General features: G+C 41.9%; 1 protein-coding gene across 1 annotated transcript in view; it reads left to right on the top strand.

Moving 5' to 3' along the window:
• LOC133550486 (low-density lipoprotein receptor-related protein 8-like) overlaps nt 1-16912 on the top strand; it is a 122880-nt gene that overhangs the window by 13655 nt on the left and 92313 nt on the right. The window contains exons 3-4 of the mRNA XM_061896466.1: nt 2429-2551; nt 6611-6733. Coding sequence (XP_061752450.1) covers nt 2429-2551; nt 6611-6733 — 246 coding nt within the window. The remainder of the gene's footprint in view (nt 1-2428; nt 2552-6610; nt 6734-16912) is intronic.

Below are 16912 nucleotides of genomic sequence, written 5' to 3'. Positions count from 1 at the left end.
GCCAAAAATTGCGCCCTTCCGCCTTTGTAGTCCGTATTGACGCCGTAGTCGATAAGCTTCTTCTTTTCCTCTTATCTTCATTTTACGGGACATTCATCTTCCAGTCGCCATTTCTAATATAAAGTAGTGTAAAGTTCTTACTTATATCTGTCAGTAAAGTCGACATGAAAGCGCTAAAACATACCGGTGTGGTGACTTTACGTTATTCAACCGAGGAACTTTAGTTATTCGAGAGTTCCGGTCAGACGTTTTTTTCACGGGACACATTTCCGGCTTTGTTGTTTCCAGATCTGTTATTGATTGAAGTAAAGTCTGAATGTCATTAAAACAGTTAGCGCCATCTTATTGACGCTTCTTCCACTCTCGTCCTTGCACGCTACACCGCTACAACAAAGATGACGGGGGAGAAGACGTAAATAAGACCCGCCCACAAAAATGGAGCATCCAGAAGCGACTGTCAGAAAGCAGCCTGATAATGATCTGCGACATTTTGACCAAAGAACCAGAATTACATGTTATGTAGACCACAAAGAAGTATTTTACATTTAGAAAATAATATTAATATGATGACTCCTTTAATGCGCCTTATAAATGCAAAAAGATCGAAAATGGACCCTTCATCGGCAGTGCGCCTTATAATCCGGTGCGCCCTATAGTCCGGAAAATACAGTATTTTCTAACTGGCATTCCAGTTTGGCCAAAAATTGCGCCCATCTGCCTTTGTAGTCCGTGTTGACACCGTAGTCGATAAGCTTCTTATTTTCCTTTTATCTTCTTATTACGGGACATTCATCCTCCACTGTTGCCATTTCTAATATAAAGTAGTGTAAAGTTCTTACTTATATCTGTCAGTAAACTCGACATGAAAGCGCTAAAACATACCGATGTGGTGACTTTATGTTATTCACCCGAGGAACTTTAGTTATTCGAGAGTTCCGGTCAGACGTTTTTTTCACGGGACACATTTCCGGCTTTGTTGTTTCCGGATCCGTTGTTGATTGAAGTAAAGTCTGAATGTCATTAAAACAGTTAGCTCCATCTTTTTGACACTTTTTCCACTCCCGTCCTTGCACGCTACACCGCTGCAACAAAGATGATGGGAGAGAAGACGTTAATAAAACCGTCCACAAAAATGGAGCATCCTGAAGCGACTGTCAGAAAGCGGCCTGCAACATTTTGACCAAAGAACCAGAATTACATGTTATGTAGACCACAAAGAAGTCTTTTACATTTAGAAAATAATATTAATAATTTGACTCCTTTAATGCGCCCTATAATCCGGTGCGCCTTATATATGAAAAAAGATCGAACATAGACCATTCATCGACAGTGCGCCTTATAATCCGGTGCGCCCTATGGTCAGGAAAATACAGTATTTTCTAACTGGCATTCCAGTTTGGCCAAAAATTGCGCCCATCCGCCTTTGTAGTCCGTGTTGACACCGTAGTCGATAAGCTTCTTCTTTTCCTTTTATCTTCTTGTTACGTGACGTTCATCCTCCACTGTTGCCATTTCTAATATAAAGTAGTGTAAAGTTCTTACTTATATCTGTCAGTAGACTCGACATAAAAGCGCTAAAACATACCGGTGTGGTGACTTTACATTATTCACCCGAGGAACTTTAGTTATTCGAGAGTTCCGGTCAGACGTTTTTTTCACGGGACACATTTCCGGCTTTGTTGTTTCCGGATCCATTGTTGATTGAAGTAAAGTCTGAATGTCATTAAAACAGTTAGCGCCATCTTATTGACACTTCTTCCACTCTCGTCCTTGCACGCTACACCGCTACAACAAAAATGACAGGAGAGAAGACGTAAATAAGACCCGCCCACAAAAATGGAGCATCCAGAAGCGACTGTCAGAAAGCGGCTTGAAAATGATCTGCAACATTTTGACCAAAAAAACACCATTACATGTTATGTAGACCACAAGAAAGTATTTTACATTTAGAAAATAATAATAATAATATGACTCCTTTAATGCGCCCTATAATCCGGTGCGCCTTATATATGAAAAAAGATCGAAAATAGACCATTCATCGACGGTGCGCCTTATAATCCGGTGCACCCTATGGTCCGGAAAATACAGTTCGGCCAAAAATTGCGCCCTTCCGCCTTTGTAGTCCGTGTTGACACCGTAGTCGATAAACTTGTTCTTTTCCTCTTATCTTCTTGTTACGGGACATTCATCCTCCACTGTTGCCATTTCTAATATAAAGTAGTGTTAAGTTCTTACTTATATCTGTCAGCAAACTCGACATGAAAGCGCTAAAACATACCGGTGTGGTGACTTTACATTATTCACCCGAGGAACTTCAGCTATCCGGTGCGCCCTATGGTCCGTAAAATACGCTAGTCTTTCTACTGTTCTTCTAGAAAGGATTAAAAAAAACATTCCCTTGTTTTTTTGTTTTTTTTGTGTCACACAGCTGTGCTGACGTGCCGCCCTGACGAGTTCCAGTGTGGCGACGGTTCTTGCATCCACGGCACCAAGCAGTGCAACAAGGCGGACGACTGTCCCGACCACAGCGACGAATCGGGCTGCCTCAACGGTGGGTTCTTGGTCTTTGTCATTTCCGGTGTTGGCAAACCCCTGGTTTTAAATGATAACCCAGAACAGAATAGGTATTTTGCAATTTATTCCAAAGCTTTGGAGAGACCGACCTAAAAAACAACACATTCAATTTGCATCGCCTAGTTGATCTGAAAACCCTACGGACGCGCTGTCTTCTTCACTATAAATATAGATATATTCTTAAATATGGATATATGTAGATATCTATCTCCGTCAGTCCCCTCCGGGTACTCCGGCTTCCTCCCACCTCCAAAGACATGCACCTGGGTATAGGTTGATTGGCAACACTAAATTGGCCCTTGTGTATGAATGTTGTCTGTCTATCTGTGTTGGCCCTGCGATGAGGTGGCGACTTGTCCAGGGTGTACCCCGCCTTCCGCCCCGAATGCAGCTGAAATCGGCTCCAGCCTTTAACTTTAGATGTACCTGTTAGTTTGCTGTTTTTTTCCAAAATAAAATGACACAATATTAACCTCTTAAGGCCCAAACTGTTTGTTTACATGTTTTTTTTATTCTATCTAGCTATTTGGTCTTATTGGACCCTAATTAGAATAAAACCTAAAAATCATCTTTTGATATGATATACTTAGTCCATAAGTACACAAATGTGTACTTCATGGTTTAGTGACGTGCCAATTTTTATTGTTACCCCTTTTTTTTTTTTTTTCCAAAATTCCATTGTTTGTTATACTCTTCTGACACCAACAGATGGCAGTATAAGTGTCCACATATGTGGCCATAGGACCCCAATTCAGTAGTGTACACAATTTTTGAAATAAGACCTAAAAGGTGCTGTCCACGCATGTGGCCACTAAGCCTTTATTAATATGAAAAATAAACTGCTATCAACATCTCTTCAGATCAAATGAGCAATGGTTTGATCTGCCACTACTCTCATTTTAATGAACGTCTACAGTAGCAGAGAAAAGTCACAAGAAACGCAAACGCCACAACACAATAACGTGAAATCATAACAACTTTGTAAAGAAGGAAGTTGGAGAAGTAAGTCAAGTGACTTTATCAGTCATCCATCCGTCCATTTTCTACCGCTTGTCCCTCTTTTGGGGTCGCGGTGGGAGCCTATCTAGGCTGCATTCGGGCGGTGGGCGGGGTACACCCGGGACAAGTCGCCACCTCATCGCAGGACCTTTAACTTTGGATGTACCTATTAAGTTTGCTGTTGTTTTTCCAAAATAAAATAACACAATATTAACCTCTTAAGGCCCAAGCTGTTTGTTTACAGGCTTTTTTTTATTTCTCTTTGCTTTTTGGGCTTATTAGACCCTAATTAGAATAAAAACTGAAAATCATCTTTTGATATGATATACTTAGTCCATAAGTACACAAACGTGTACTTCATAGTTTAGTGACATGCTAATTTCTATTTTTACACTTTTTTTTTTCCAAATTCCATTGTATGTTATACTCTTCTTACACCACCAGATGGCAGTAAAGGGGCCACATATGTGGCCATAAGACCCCAATTCAGTTGTGTACGCAATTTTGGAAATAAGATCTAAAAGGTGCTGTCCACGCCTTTTTTATTATGATTAACCCTTGTGTAACGTTCAAATTGTTACTTAGCCAGCGTTTGTGGGTCTGATGGACCCATTGCATTTTGTGGCCTCACAATTAAACACTTTTATGTTAAAATACTGAACAAATGTTTACCTTATCCCAATAAACATCAGTTTCTGCGTCCCACAGGGATTCTTCTTTTGTGTTTATGCACCTACGGTTCCCACATAAGGTTTCAACATTGTTTGCCAACACTGTCTGCTCTCATTTTCTCGCACATTTGACCCTCTGATGTTCTGTGTACCTACACTCTGTCCTCCTCATGTCTAGGCCTAATGTATGTCTGGGTGGGTGTGTGGTTGCGTGTGGACCCGGACCTCTTATATGTAATAGAAATGTGTGTGTGTGTGTGGGGGGGGGGGGGGGGGGTGTATGGTGGGTGGTCATTAAATATGTATTCCAAAGTCGATAGTCTCGGTTTGAAAGATTAATTAACTGTATCATTTTTCTTTTAATAAAAAATGAAAACGGGCCCCACAGACCCCACGGTGGTTTGATCTGCCACTACTCTCATTTTAATGAACGTCTACAGTAGCGTGGAAAAGTCACAACAAATGCAAACGCCACATCAAAATAACGTGAAATCATAACAACTTTGTGAAGAAGGAAGTAGGAGAAGTAAGTCAAGTGACTTTATCAGTCATCCGTTTTCTACCGCTTGTCCCTTTTGGGCTCGCAGGAAGTTCTTTGAGCCTATCTCAGCTGCATTCGGGCGGTAGGCGTGGTACACCCAGGACAGGTCGCCACCTAAGTATCATTGATTGATTAATTGATTAGTAGATTGCACAGTACAGTACTGTAAACGACTTATGCCGTCGTGCGGGTTCAATGGACCACCCAGGAAGGACGTTCCCGATCAGCAGGTTTGACTCTCGTTTGTTTTGCAATAAAGGATGTCTTTTGCGCCGTCGCCGCTCCCGCTGCTCGCTCTCCGGTCCGCGTTTTAGTCGGCCGTCTCTCGTGTCTTGCTTCCCGTTGCTTCTGCTCTCCAGCCACTGCTGCGGACTCTCCCCCTCCTTCTCCCCTTCTATGCAGCGTGAGGAGAGATGGTAATTGAGAACCGGTGCGCGATCCACACACCTGCACATGACTGCGGCGTCGCTCCCGGCCGCATTCTCCGCCTCCTCGCCGCCATCTTGGGCCGGGCTCCAGCATGCCCTACCCACTGCTCCTTCGCAAGCTCCGCCTCTCCACAAGTACATATTCCGTACAATTTACCACTAAATAGCAGCACCGGAATAAGTTTTTAAGTCCGGGTCCACGTACATCTTTTTCAAAAACATTAATATACTATGTTGAGGAAGTTGGTGATTTGCCCCGCTGTCACGTCCGTTGTGTTCTTTGTGGCTTAAAGTTGTGTTGCGTGGATTTCTTGTGGCTTTTGCAATAGTGCTGTAGCTGAAAGTTGCTCTCTGCGATATTTGCCTTGTCGCTCTTGAATTTGTGGATTAAGAGCTACCAACATCTCTAATTAAATGAGCAATGGTTTGATCTGCCACTACTCTCATTTCTTGTGACCTTTTCTCAGCCACCGTAGGTATCCGCCATTTCCGTTTTTTTACGGCGGTGACACCACAGACAGACTTTGGTCACTTTTAACGCCCTTCTCATTGAAAACTGCTAAAGTTCGTACAAAATCTGCCGTTCTTAAATCCTTTCACTAGAATCGATAAAATCGATCAGTTTTGTTTTAAACGACGTCTGATCGATACCTACGGCAGGCAGGGGGTTCATATGGCCCCATTTGTCACCGCTTACCTGACACGTGAAACGTGACAAATTAGCGGGGGTTGCGCTGTCCAATTTAGCCGCCAGGTGGCAGCAGAGTGTCGGATATCGTAAAATGTGTTTTGTGGCAATTCCAACTTTGACCACAGTGGCCTGGTGGTTAGAGTCCCCGCCCTGAGATCGGTAGGTTGTGAGTTCAAACCCCGGCCGAGTCATACCAAAGACTATAAAAATGGGAGACATCAAGGGTTGGAATTGGGGGTTGAATCACCAAAAATTATTCCTGGGCGCGGCCATCGGTGCTGCTCACTGCTCCCCTCGCATCCAAGGGGGTGATTTATCAAGGGTGATACATCAAATGCAGAGAATAATTTCGCCACACCTCGTGTGTGTGTGTGACAATCTTTGGTACGTTTACATTATTAATGGCCATCATCATAACCCCCCCCCCTCTTCCTCTCACGAGAGACCATATGAATCCCTTCCCTGCTGTATCTTCCGGAAGGCAAACTAGCCGAGCGCAGATCGATGTAGTTGAATCTGAGGAATAATGAGTAGAAATCGATTAGCCCTAATATTTTCTTATGAATGTTTGACGTTCTAGAGCAGGGGTCCCCAAACTACGGAAACGGAAACCCAGGATCCAAAATTCGGCCCACAAGTTGAACATTTTTATTTATTTATTTATTAATTTTTTGATCCAGAGTCATGTTTTGACTGTTTGTTGCAGCCACCAGATGTGAGGGGCCACTGAAGTTCCAGTGCAAGAATGGCGAGTGTATCGACAGTTCCAGAGTGTGCGACTCGGTCAAGGACTGCAAGGACCGGTCGGACGAGCCCAAGAAAGAGTGCGGTAAGAGGAAGCCTTCTCTGCATATTAGCTACCTAAATATAACCCTTTTTGGACAAATTGTATCTTGTACACACGTTTATGGTATTGTTGCGTCTTAGTCACAGTGAGGGTGAGTCCATAACGTACTAAGTTTGAGTGCGGTAAGAGGAAGCCTTCTCTGCATATTAGCTACCTAAATATAACCCGAACTCACTTCCTGTTCGGACAAATTTTATTTTGTAAAAGTTTATGGTATTGTTGTGTCTTCGTCACAGTGAGGGTGAGTCCATAACGCACTGAATGTGAGTACGGTAAGAGGAAGCCTTCTCTGCATATTAGCTACCTAAATATAACCCGCACTCACTTCCTGTTCGGACAAATTTTATTTTGTAAACACGTTTATGGTATTGTTGCCTCTTCGTCACAGTGAGGGTGAGTCCATAACGCACTGAATGTGGGTGGAGTAAGAGGAAGCCTTCTCTGCATATTAGCTACTTAAATATAACCCGCACTCACTTCCTGTTCGCACAAATTTTATTTTGTGCAAGTTTATGGTATTGTTGTGTCTTCGTCACAGTGAGGGTGAGTCCATAACACACTGAATGTGAGTACAGTAAAAAGAAGCCTTCTTTGCATATTAGCTACCTAAATATAACCCACACTCACTTCCTGTTCGGACAAATTTTATTTTGTACAAGTTTATAGTATTGTTGCCTCTTCGTCACAGTGAGGGTGAGTCCATAACGTACTAAGTTTGAGTGCGGTAAGAGGAAGCCTTCTCTGCATTTTAGTTACTTAAATATAACCCACACTCACTTCCTGTTCGGACAAATTTTATTTTGTACACACGTTTATGGTATTGTTGCGTCTTCGTCACAGTGAGGGTGAGTCCATAACACACTGAATGTGAGTACGGTAAGAGGAAGCCTTCTCTGCATATTAGCTACCTAAATATAACCCACACTCACTTCCTGTTCGGACAAATTTTATTTTGTACACGTTTATGGTATTGTTGCGTTTTCGTCACAGTGAGGGTGAGTCCATAACGCACTGAATGTGAGTACGGTAAGCGGAAGCCTTCTTTGCATATTAGCTACTTAAATATAACCCGCACTCACTTCCTATTCGAACAAATTTTATTTTGTACAAGTTTATGGTATTGTTGCGTTTTCGTCACAGTGAGGGTGAGTCCATAACGTACTGAATGTGAGTACGGTAAGAGGAAGCCTTCTCTGCATATTAGCTACCTAAATACAACCCACACTCACTTCCTGTTCGGACAAATTTTATTTTGTAAACACGTTTATGATATTTTTGCGTCTTCGTCACAATGAGGGTGAGTCCATAACGTACTGAATGTGAGTACGGTAAGAGGAAGCCTTCTCTGCATATTAGCTACTTAAATATAACCCGCACTCACTTCCTGTTCGGACAAATTTTATTTTGTACAAGTTTATGGTATTGTTACCTCTTAGTCACAGTGAGGGTGAGTCCATAACCTACTGAATATGAGTGCGGTAAGCGGAAGCCTTCTCTGCATATTAGCTACCTAAATATAACCCACACTCACTTCCTGTTCGAACAAATTTTATTTTGTAAACACGTTTATGGTATTGTTGCGTCTTCGTCACAGTGAGGGTGAGTCCATAACGCACTGAATGTGAGTACGGTAAGAGGAAGCCTTCTCTGCATATTAGCTACCTAAATATAACCCGGACTGACTTCCTGTTCGGACAAATTTTATTTTGTGCTCACGTTTATGGTATTGTTGCCTCTTAGTCACAGTGAGGGTGAGTCCATAACGCACTGAATGTGAGTGCGGTAAGAGGAAGCCTTCTTTGCATATTAGCTACCTAAATATAACCCGCACTCGCTTCCTGTTCGGACAAATTTTATTTTGTAAAGGTTTATGGTATTGTTGCGTCTTCGTCACAGTGAGGGTGAGTCCATAACGTACTGAATGTGAGTACGGTAAGAGGAAGCCTTCTCTGCATATTAGCTACCTAAATATAACCCGAACTCACTTCCTGTTCGGACAAATTGTATTTTGTACACGTTTATGGTATTGTTGCCTCTTCGTCACAGTGAGGGTGAGTCCATAACGCACTGAATGTGAGTACGGTAAGAGGAAGCCTTCTCTGCATTTTAGCTACCTAAATATAACCCACACTCACTTCCTGTTCGAACAAATTTTATTTTGTACAAGTTTATGGTATTGTTGCGTCTTCGTCACAGTGAGGGTGAGTCCATAACACACTGAATGTGAGTACGGTAAGAGGAAGCCTTCTCTGCATATTAGCTACCTAAATATAACCCACACTCACTTCCTGTTCGGACAAATTTTATTTTGTAAACACGTTTATGATGTTTTTGTGTCTTCGTCACAGTGAGGGTGAGTCCATAACGCACTGAATGTGAGTACGGTAAGAGGAAGCCTTCTCTGCATATTAGCTACCTAAATATAACCTGCACTCACTTCCTGTTCGGACAAATTTTATTTTGTACAAGTTTATGGTATTGTTCCGTTTTCGTCACAGTGAGGGTGAGTCCATAACGCACTCAATATGAGTTTGGTAAGAGGAAGCCTTCTCTGCATTTTAGCTACCTAAATATAACCCGCACTCACTTCCTGTTCGGACAAATTTTATTTTGTAAACACGTTTATGATGTTTTTGTGTCTTCGTCACAGTGAGGGTGAGTCCATAACGCACTGAATATGAGTGCGGTAAGAGGAAGCCTTCTCTGCTTTTTAGTTACTTAAATATAACCCACACTTACTTCCTTTTCGGACAAATTTTATTTCGTACAAGTTTATGGTATTGTTGCGTCTTCGTCACAGTGAGGGTGAGTCCATAACGCACTGAATGTGAGTGCGGTAAGAGGAAGCCTTTTCTGCATATTAGCTACCTAAATACAACCCGCACTCACTTCCTGTTCGGACAAATTTTATTTTGTGTACACGTTTATGGTATTGTTGCGTTTTCGTCACAGTGAGGGTGAGTCCATAACGCACTGAATGTGAGTACGGTAAGAGGAAGCCTTCTCCGCATAATAGCTACTTAAATATAACCCGCACTCACTTCCTGTTCGGACAAATTTTATTTTGTAAACACAATTATGGTATTGTTGCCTCTTCGTTACAGTGAGGGTGAGTCCATAACACACTGAATGTGAGTACGGTAAGAGGAAGCCTTCTTTGCATTTTAGCTACCTAAATATAACCCACACTCACTTCCTGTTCGGACAAATTTTATTTTCAATCAATCAATCAATCAATGTTTATTTATATAGCCCTAAATCACTAGTGTCTCAAAGGGCTGCACAAACCACCACGACATCCTCGGTAGGCCCACATAAGGGCAAGGAAAACTCACACCCAGTGGGACATCGGTGACAATAATGATCCAGTGGGACGTCTGTGACAATAATGACTATGAGAACCTTAGAGAGGAGGAAAGCAATGGATGTCGGGCGGGTCTAACATGATACTGATTGATGATTTTGTAAAAGTTTATGGTATTGTTGCGTCTTCGTCACAGTGAGGGTGAGTCCATAACGCACTGAATGTGAGTACGGTAAGAGGAAGCCTTCTCTGCATATTAGCTACCTAAATATAACCCTTTTTGGACAAATTGTATCTTGTACACACGTTTATGGTATTGTTGCCTCTTCGTCACAGTGAGGGTGAGTCCATAACGCACTGAATGTGAGTGCGGTAAGAGGAAGCCTTTTCTGCATATTAGCTACCTAAATACAACCCGCACTCACTTCCTGTTCGGACAAATTTATTTTGTACAAGTTTATGGTATTGTTGCCTCTTCGTCACAGTGAGGGTGAGTCCATAACAAACTGAATGTGAGTACGGTAAGAGGAAGCCTTCTCTGCATTTTAGTTACCTAAATATAACCTGCACTCACTTCCTGTTCGGACAAATTTTATTTTGTACACGTTTATAGTATTGTTGCGTTTTCGTCACAGTGAGGGTGAGTCCATAACACACTGAATGTGAGTACGGTAAGAGGAAGCCTTCTTTGCATATTAGCTACCTAAATATAACCCGCACTCACTTCCTGTTCGGACAAATTTTATTTTGTACAAGTTTATGGTATTGTTGCGTCTTCGTCACAGTGAGGGTGAGTCCATAACACACTGAATGTGAGTACGGTAAGAGGAAGCCTTCTCTGCATATTAGCTACCTAAATATAACCCACACTCACTTCCTGTTCGGACAAATTTTATTTTGTAAACACGTTTATGATGTTTTTGTGTCTTCGTCACAGTGAGGGTGAGTCCATAACGCACTGAATGTGAGTACGGTAAGAGGAAGCCTTCTCTGCATATTAGCTACCTAAATATAACCTGCACTCACTTCCTGTTCGGACAAATTTTATTTTGTACAAGTTTATGGTATTGTTCCGTTTTCGTCACAGTGAGGGTGAGTCCATAACGCACTCAATATGAGTTTGGTAAGAGGAAGCCTTCTCTGCATTTTAGCTACCTAAATATAACCCGCACTCACTTCCTGTTCGGACAAATTTTATTTTGTAAACACGTTTATGATGTTTTTGTGTCTTCGTCACAGTGAGGGTGAGTCCATAACGCACTGAATATGAGTGCGGTAAGAGGAAGCCTTCTCTGCTTTTTAGTTACTTAAATATAACCCACACTTACTTCCTTTTCGGACAAATTTTATTTCGTACAAGTTTATGGTATTGTTGCGTCTTCGTCACAGTGAGGGTGAGTCCATAACGCACTGAATGTGAGTGCGGTAAGAGGAAGCCTTTTCTGCATATTAGCTACCTAAATACAACCCGCACTCACTTCCTGTTCGGACAAATTTTATTTTGTGTACACGTTTATGGTATTGTTGCGTTTTCGTCACAGTGAGGGTGAGTCCATAACGCACTGAATGTGAGTACGGTAAGAGGAAGCCTTCTCCGCATAATAGCTACTTAAATATAACCCGCACTCACTTCCTGTTCGGACAAATTTTATTTTGTAAACACAATTATGGTATTGTTGCCTCTTCGTTACAGTGAGGGTGAGTCCATAACACACTGAATGTGAGTACGGTAAGAGGAAGCCTTCTTTGCATTTTAGCTACCTAAATATAACCCACACTCACTTCCTGTTTGGACAAATTTTATTTTCAATCAATCAATCAATCAATGTTTATTTATATAGCCCTAAATCACTAGTGTCTCAAAGGGCTGCACAAACCACCACGACATCCTCGGTAGGCCCACATAAGGGCAAGGAAAACTCACACCCAGTGGGACATCGGTGACAATAATGATCCAGTGGGACGTCTGTGACAATAATGACTATGAGAACCTTAGAGAGGAGGAAAGCAATGGATGTCGGGCGGGTCTAACATGATACTGATTGATGATTTTGTAAAAGTTTATGGTATTGTTGCGTCTTCGTCACAGTGAGGGTGAGTCCATAACGCACTGAATGTGAGTACGGTAAGAGGAAGCCTTCTCTGCATATTAGCTACCTAAATATAACCCTTTTTGGACAAATTGTATCTTGTACACACGTTTATGGTATTGTTGCCTCTTCGTCACAGTGAGGGTGAGTCCATAACGCACTGAATGTGAGTGCGGTAAGAGGAAGCCTTTTCTGCATATTAGCTACCTAAATACAACCCGCACTCACTTCCTGTTCGGACAAATTTATTTTGTACAAGTTTATGGTATTGTTGCCTCTTCGTCACAGTGAGGGTGAGTCCATAACAAACTGAATGTGAGTACGGTAAGAGGAAGCCTTCTCTGCATTTTAGTTACCTAAATATAACCTGCACTCACTTCCTGTTCGGACAAATTTTATTTTGTACACGTTTATAGTATTGTTGCGTTTTCGTCACAGTGAGGGTGAGTCCATAACACACTGAATGTGAGTACGGTAAGAGGAAGCCTTCTTTGCATATTAGCTACCTAAATATAACCCGCACTCACTTCCTGTTCGGACAAATTTTATTTTGTACAAGTTTATGGTATTGTTGCGTCTTCGTCACAGTGAGGGTGAGTCCATAACGTACTGAATGTGAGTTTGGTAAGAGGAAGCCTTCTCTGCTTATTAGCTACCTAAATATAACCCGCACTCACTTCCTGTTCGGACAAATTTTATTTTGTAAACACGTTTATGATATTTTTTTGTCTTCGTCACAGTGAGGGTGAGTCCATAACACACTGAATGTGAGTACGGTAAGAGGAAGCTTTCTCTGCATATTAGCTACCTAAATATAACCCGCACTCACTTCCTGTTCGGACAAATTTTATTTTGTACAAGTTTATGGTATTGTTGCGTCTTCGTCACAGTGAGGGTGAGTCCATAACGCACTGAATGTGAGTACAGTAAAAAGAAGCCTTCTTTGCATATTAGCTACCTAAATATAACCCGAACTCACTTCCTGTTCGGACAAATTTTATTTTGTACAAGTTTATGGTATTGTTGCCTCTTCGTCACAGTGAGGGTGAGTCCATAACGCACTGAATGTGAGTGCGGTAAGTGGAAGCCTTTTCTGCATATTAGCTACCTAAATATAACCCACACTCACTTCCTGTTCGGACAAATTTTATTTTGTACAAGTTTATGGTATTGTTGGGTTTTCGTCACAGTGAGGGTGAGTCCATAACGCACTGAATGTGAGTACGGTAAGAGGAAGCCTTATTTGCATATTAGCTACCTAAATATAACCTGCACTCACTTCCTGTTCGGACAAATTTTATTTTGTACAAGTTTATGGTATTGTTGCGTCTTCGTCACAGTGAGGGTGAGTCCATAACGCACTGAATGTGAGTACGGTAAGAGGAAGCCTTCTTTGCATATTAGCTACCTAAATATAACCCACACTTACTTCCTTTTCGGACAAATTTTATTTCGTACAAGTTTATGGTATTGTTGCGTCTTCGTCACAGTGAGGGTGAGTCCATAACGCACTGAATGTGGGTGGAGTAAGAGGAAGCCTTCTCTGCATATTAGCTACCTAAATATAACCCGCACTCACTTCCTGTTCGGACAAATTTTATTTTGTAAAAGTTTATGGTATTGTTGCGTCTTCGTCACAGTGAGGGTGAGTCCATAACGCACTGAATGTGAGTGCGGTAAGCGGAAGCCTTCTCTGCATATTAGCTACCTAAATATAACCCGAACTCACTTCCTGTTCGGACAAATTTTATTTTGTACAAGTTTATGGTATTGTTGCGTCTTCGTCACAGTGAGGGTGAGTCCATAACGTACTGAATGTGAGTGCGGTAAGTGGAAGCCTTTTCTGCATATTAGCTACCTAAATATAACCCACACTCACTTCCTGTTCGGACAAATTTTATTTTGTACAAGTTTATGGTATTGTTGGGTTTTCGTCACAGTGAGGGTGAGTCCATAACGCACTGAATGTGAGTACGGTAAGAGGAAGCCTTCTCTGCATTTTAGCTACCTAAATATAACCCACACTCACTTCCTGTTCGGACAAATTTTATTTTGTACAAGTTTATAGTATTGTTGCGTCTTCGTCACAGTGAGGGTGAGTCCATAACGCACTAAATGTGAGTGCGGTAAGAGGAAGCCTTCTCTGCATTTTAGCTACTTAAATATAACCCGCACTCACTTCCTGTTTGGACAAATTTTATTTTGTACACACATTTATGGTATTGTTGGGTCTTCGTCACAGTGAGGGTGAGTCCATAACGTACTGAATGTGAGTACGGTAAGAGGAAGCCTTCTCTGCATAATAGCTACCTAAATATAACCCGCACTCACTTCCTGTTCGGACAAATTTTATTTTGTACAAGTTTATGGTATTGTTGCCTCTTAATCACAGTGAGGGTGAGTCCATAACGTACTGAATGTGAGTGCGGTAAGAGGAAGCCTTCTCTGCATATTAGCTACCTAAATATAACCCGCACTCACTTCCTATTCGAACAAATTTTATTTTGTACAAGTTTATGGTATTGTTGCGTTTTCGTCACAGTGAGGGTGAGTCCATAACGTACTAAGTTTGAGTGCGGTAAGAGGAAGCCTTCTCTGCATATTAGCTACCTAAATATAACCCACACTCACTTCCTGTTCGGACAAATTTTATTTTGTACACGTTTATAGTATTGTTGCCTCTTCGTCACAGTGAGGGTGAGTCCATAACGTACTGAATGTGAGTACGGTAAGAGGAAGCCTTCTCTGCATATTAGCTACCTAAATTTAACCTGCACTCGTCCACTCTTATGGTTAGGGGGCGTCCAAAATGTAGCATTGTAATATTAGCATGCTAGCTTTTTTCTACACCCAAGCATCATATATTTTGTTACTTGACGAGTGATACCTGTTAGCTTGCTAACATTAGTATGCTAGCTTTTTATTTTAGCCATTTTGTAGGCATACTGTACACCTCAGTCACATTTTGGTAGTGGATGCATGCTAACGTTAGCAGGCTAGCATTTTAAACCCATTTTTCAGGCGCCCACCTCAGTGTAATATAATGAGGTACTTGACAGCTAGCATTTTAGCACGCTAACATGAGAATGCTAGATTTTTGTCTAGCTAATTTAGCAGCTATACACCTCAGTGTCGTAAGTTTAGGTATATCACTAACGCTAACTGTAAGCATGCTATTGTTACCATGTTGGCATAGTACTGTTAGCACGTAATTAGTAATTAATTAATTAAAGTAGCAATGATTGTCTCACACACACACACACACACACTAGATGTGACGAAATTATTCTCTGCATTTGACCCATCACCTTGTTCCACCCTCTGGGAAGTGAGGGGAGCAGTGAGCAGCAGTGGTTGCCACGCCCGGGAATCATTTTTGGTGATTTAACCCCTAATTCTAACCCTTGATGCTGAGTGCCAAGCAGGGGTCCCATTTTTATAGTCTTTGATATGACTCGGCCCGGGGTTTGAACTCAAGACCTACCGATCTCAGGGCCACTGAGCAGGCTTTTTTGTAGCTAATTTCGCTCATATCTTTTGCTACTTGAGTCCTACTCCCGGACACGAACACAAGTGCGTTTTCTAATCACGCCAGACTTGGTAACAAACGGTCAAAACGACTATTTTTTTGGACAAATGAGGATTCACTACCTTATCTTTTTGAAGCTGAGTATACTGAGGATGAACCACTGCTTGTAGAAGCCGGCACGAAGGAGGAGTGAGACATTGGATGCAGGCGGAGGTGAGGTGAGGTGAACGTGACTCGAAGCTGAGACATGTGGAACTTGAAGCCAAGTTTTTCACTCATAAATGGAGTGCTTGCACACATAAACGTCCCAGCTGGACCAAAATGACAATCGTCCATCGAGCGAGTCACACTTTATATAGCACGTCATGTGTTTTATTACACCTAAAGTGCTCTTGTTGGCGGGATTGTGTACTTTTAATGTACAACTGCTGTTTGTTTACTGTTTACTTAAACGGGTTGTTTGGCAGCAAACAGTTTAAGCCAACAGTTTGTTAATTTGTGTCAGCAGAGACTTCCACTCAGCAGCCATGTACAGTAAACCAGATTTCCCGCTAAATGACTGAATGTGCTTGCCTCTACTCCCCCCCCCCCCCCCCCCCCCCCCCACCTCCAAGGCTCCAATTAGAGGAGTCTAATTACTTTGCATCTTCTGATGTGTGATAAAAGTCCCTCTTCTGCATCCTCCTCTCTCACTCCCGTTGACATCAATAGTCCTGATCCCATTTCCTTGAAGTATAGAAGACTATTTTTTTTTTACTGTACTGTGGAAGTGGCAACAAAACGGAGAAGAGGTTTTTCCAACTTTTGGCTTTCGAACAGAGTTTGTAAATGCAGAAAAGTTCAAATAAGGAAGGCAATCTCTCCGCGAGAAAAAGGAAATATGTTTGTACTAAGCAGCACCTTTAGAGCTTAATCTGTCATTTATTATTATTATTATTATTAATCGTTTATTGTTTTGCCGCTTATATGTCTTTGTTCATGTCTTTGTTCAAAAGACTCCGGCTTATTAGTGATTCCTAGAGCCCAAAAAAAGTCTGCGGGCTATAGAGCGTTTTCCGTTCGGGCTCCAGTACTCTGGAATGCCCTCCCGGTAACAGTTCGAGATGCTACCTCAGTAGAAGCATTTAAGTCTCACCTTAAAACTCATCTGTATACTCTAGCCTTTAAATAGACCTCCTTTTTAGACCAGTTGATCTGCCGCTTCTTTTCTTTCTCCTATGTCCCCCCCTCCCTTGTGG

This window comes from Nerophis ophidion, linkage group LG04 (assembly GCF_033978795.1).
Source record: "Nerophis ophidion isolate RoL-2023_Sa linkage group LG04, RoL_Noph_v1.0, whole genome shotgun sequence".
NCBI lineage: Eukaryota > Metazoa > Chordata > Actinopteri > Syngnathiformes > Syngnathidae > Nerophis > Nerophis ophidion.
Note: the sequence above shows the minus strand (reverse complement) of the source record. Positions and strands in the feature narration are given on the sequence as shown.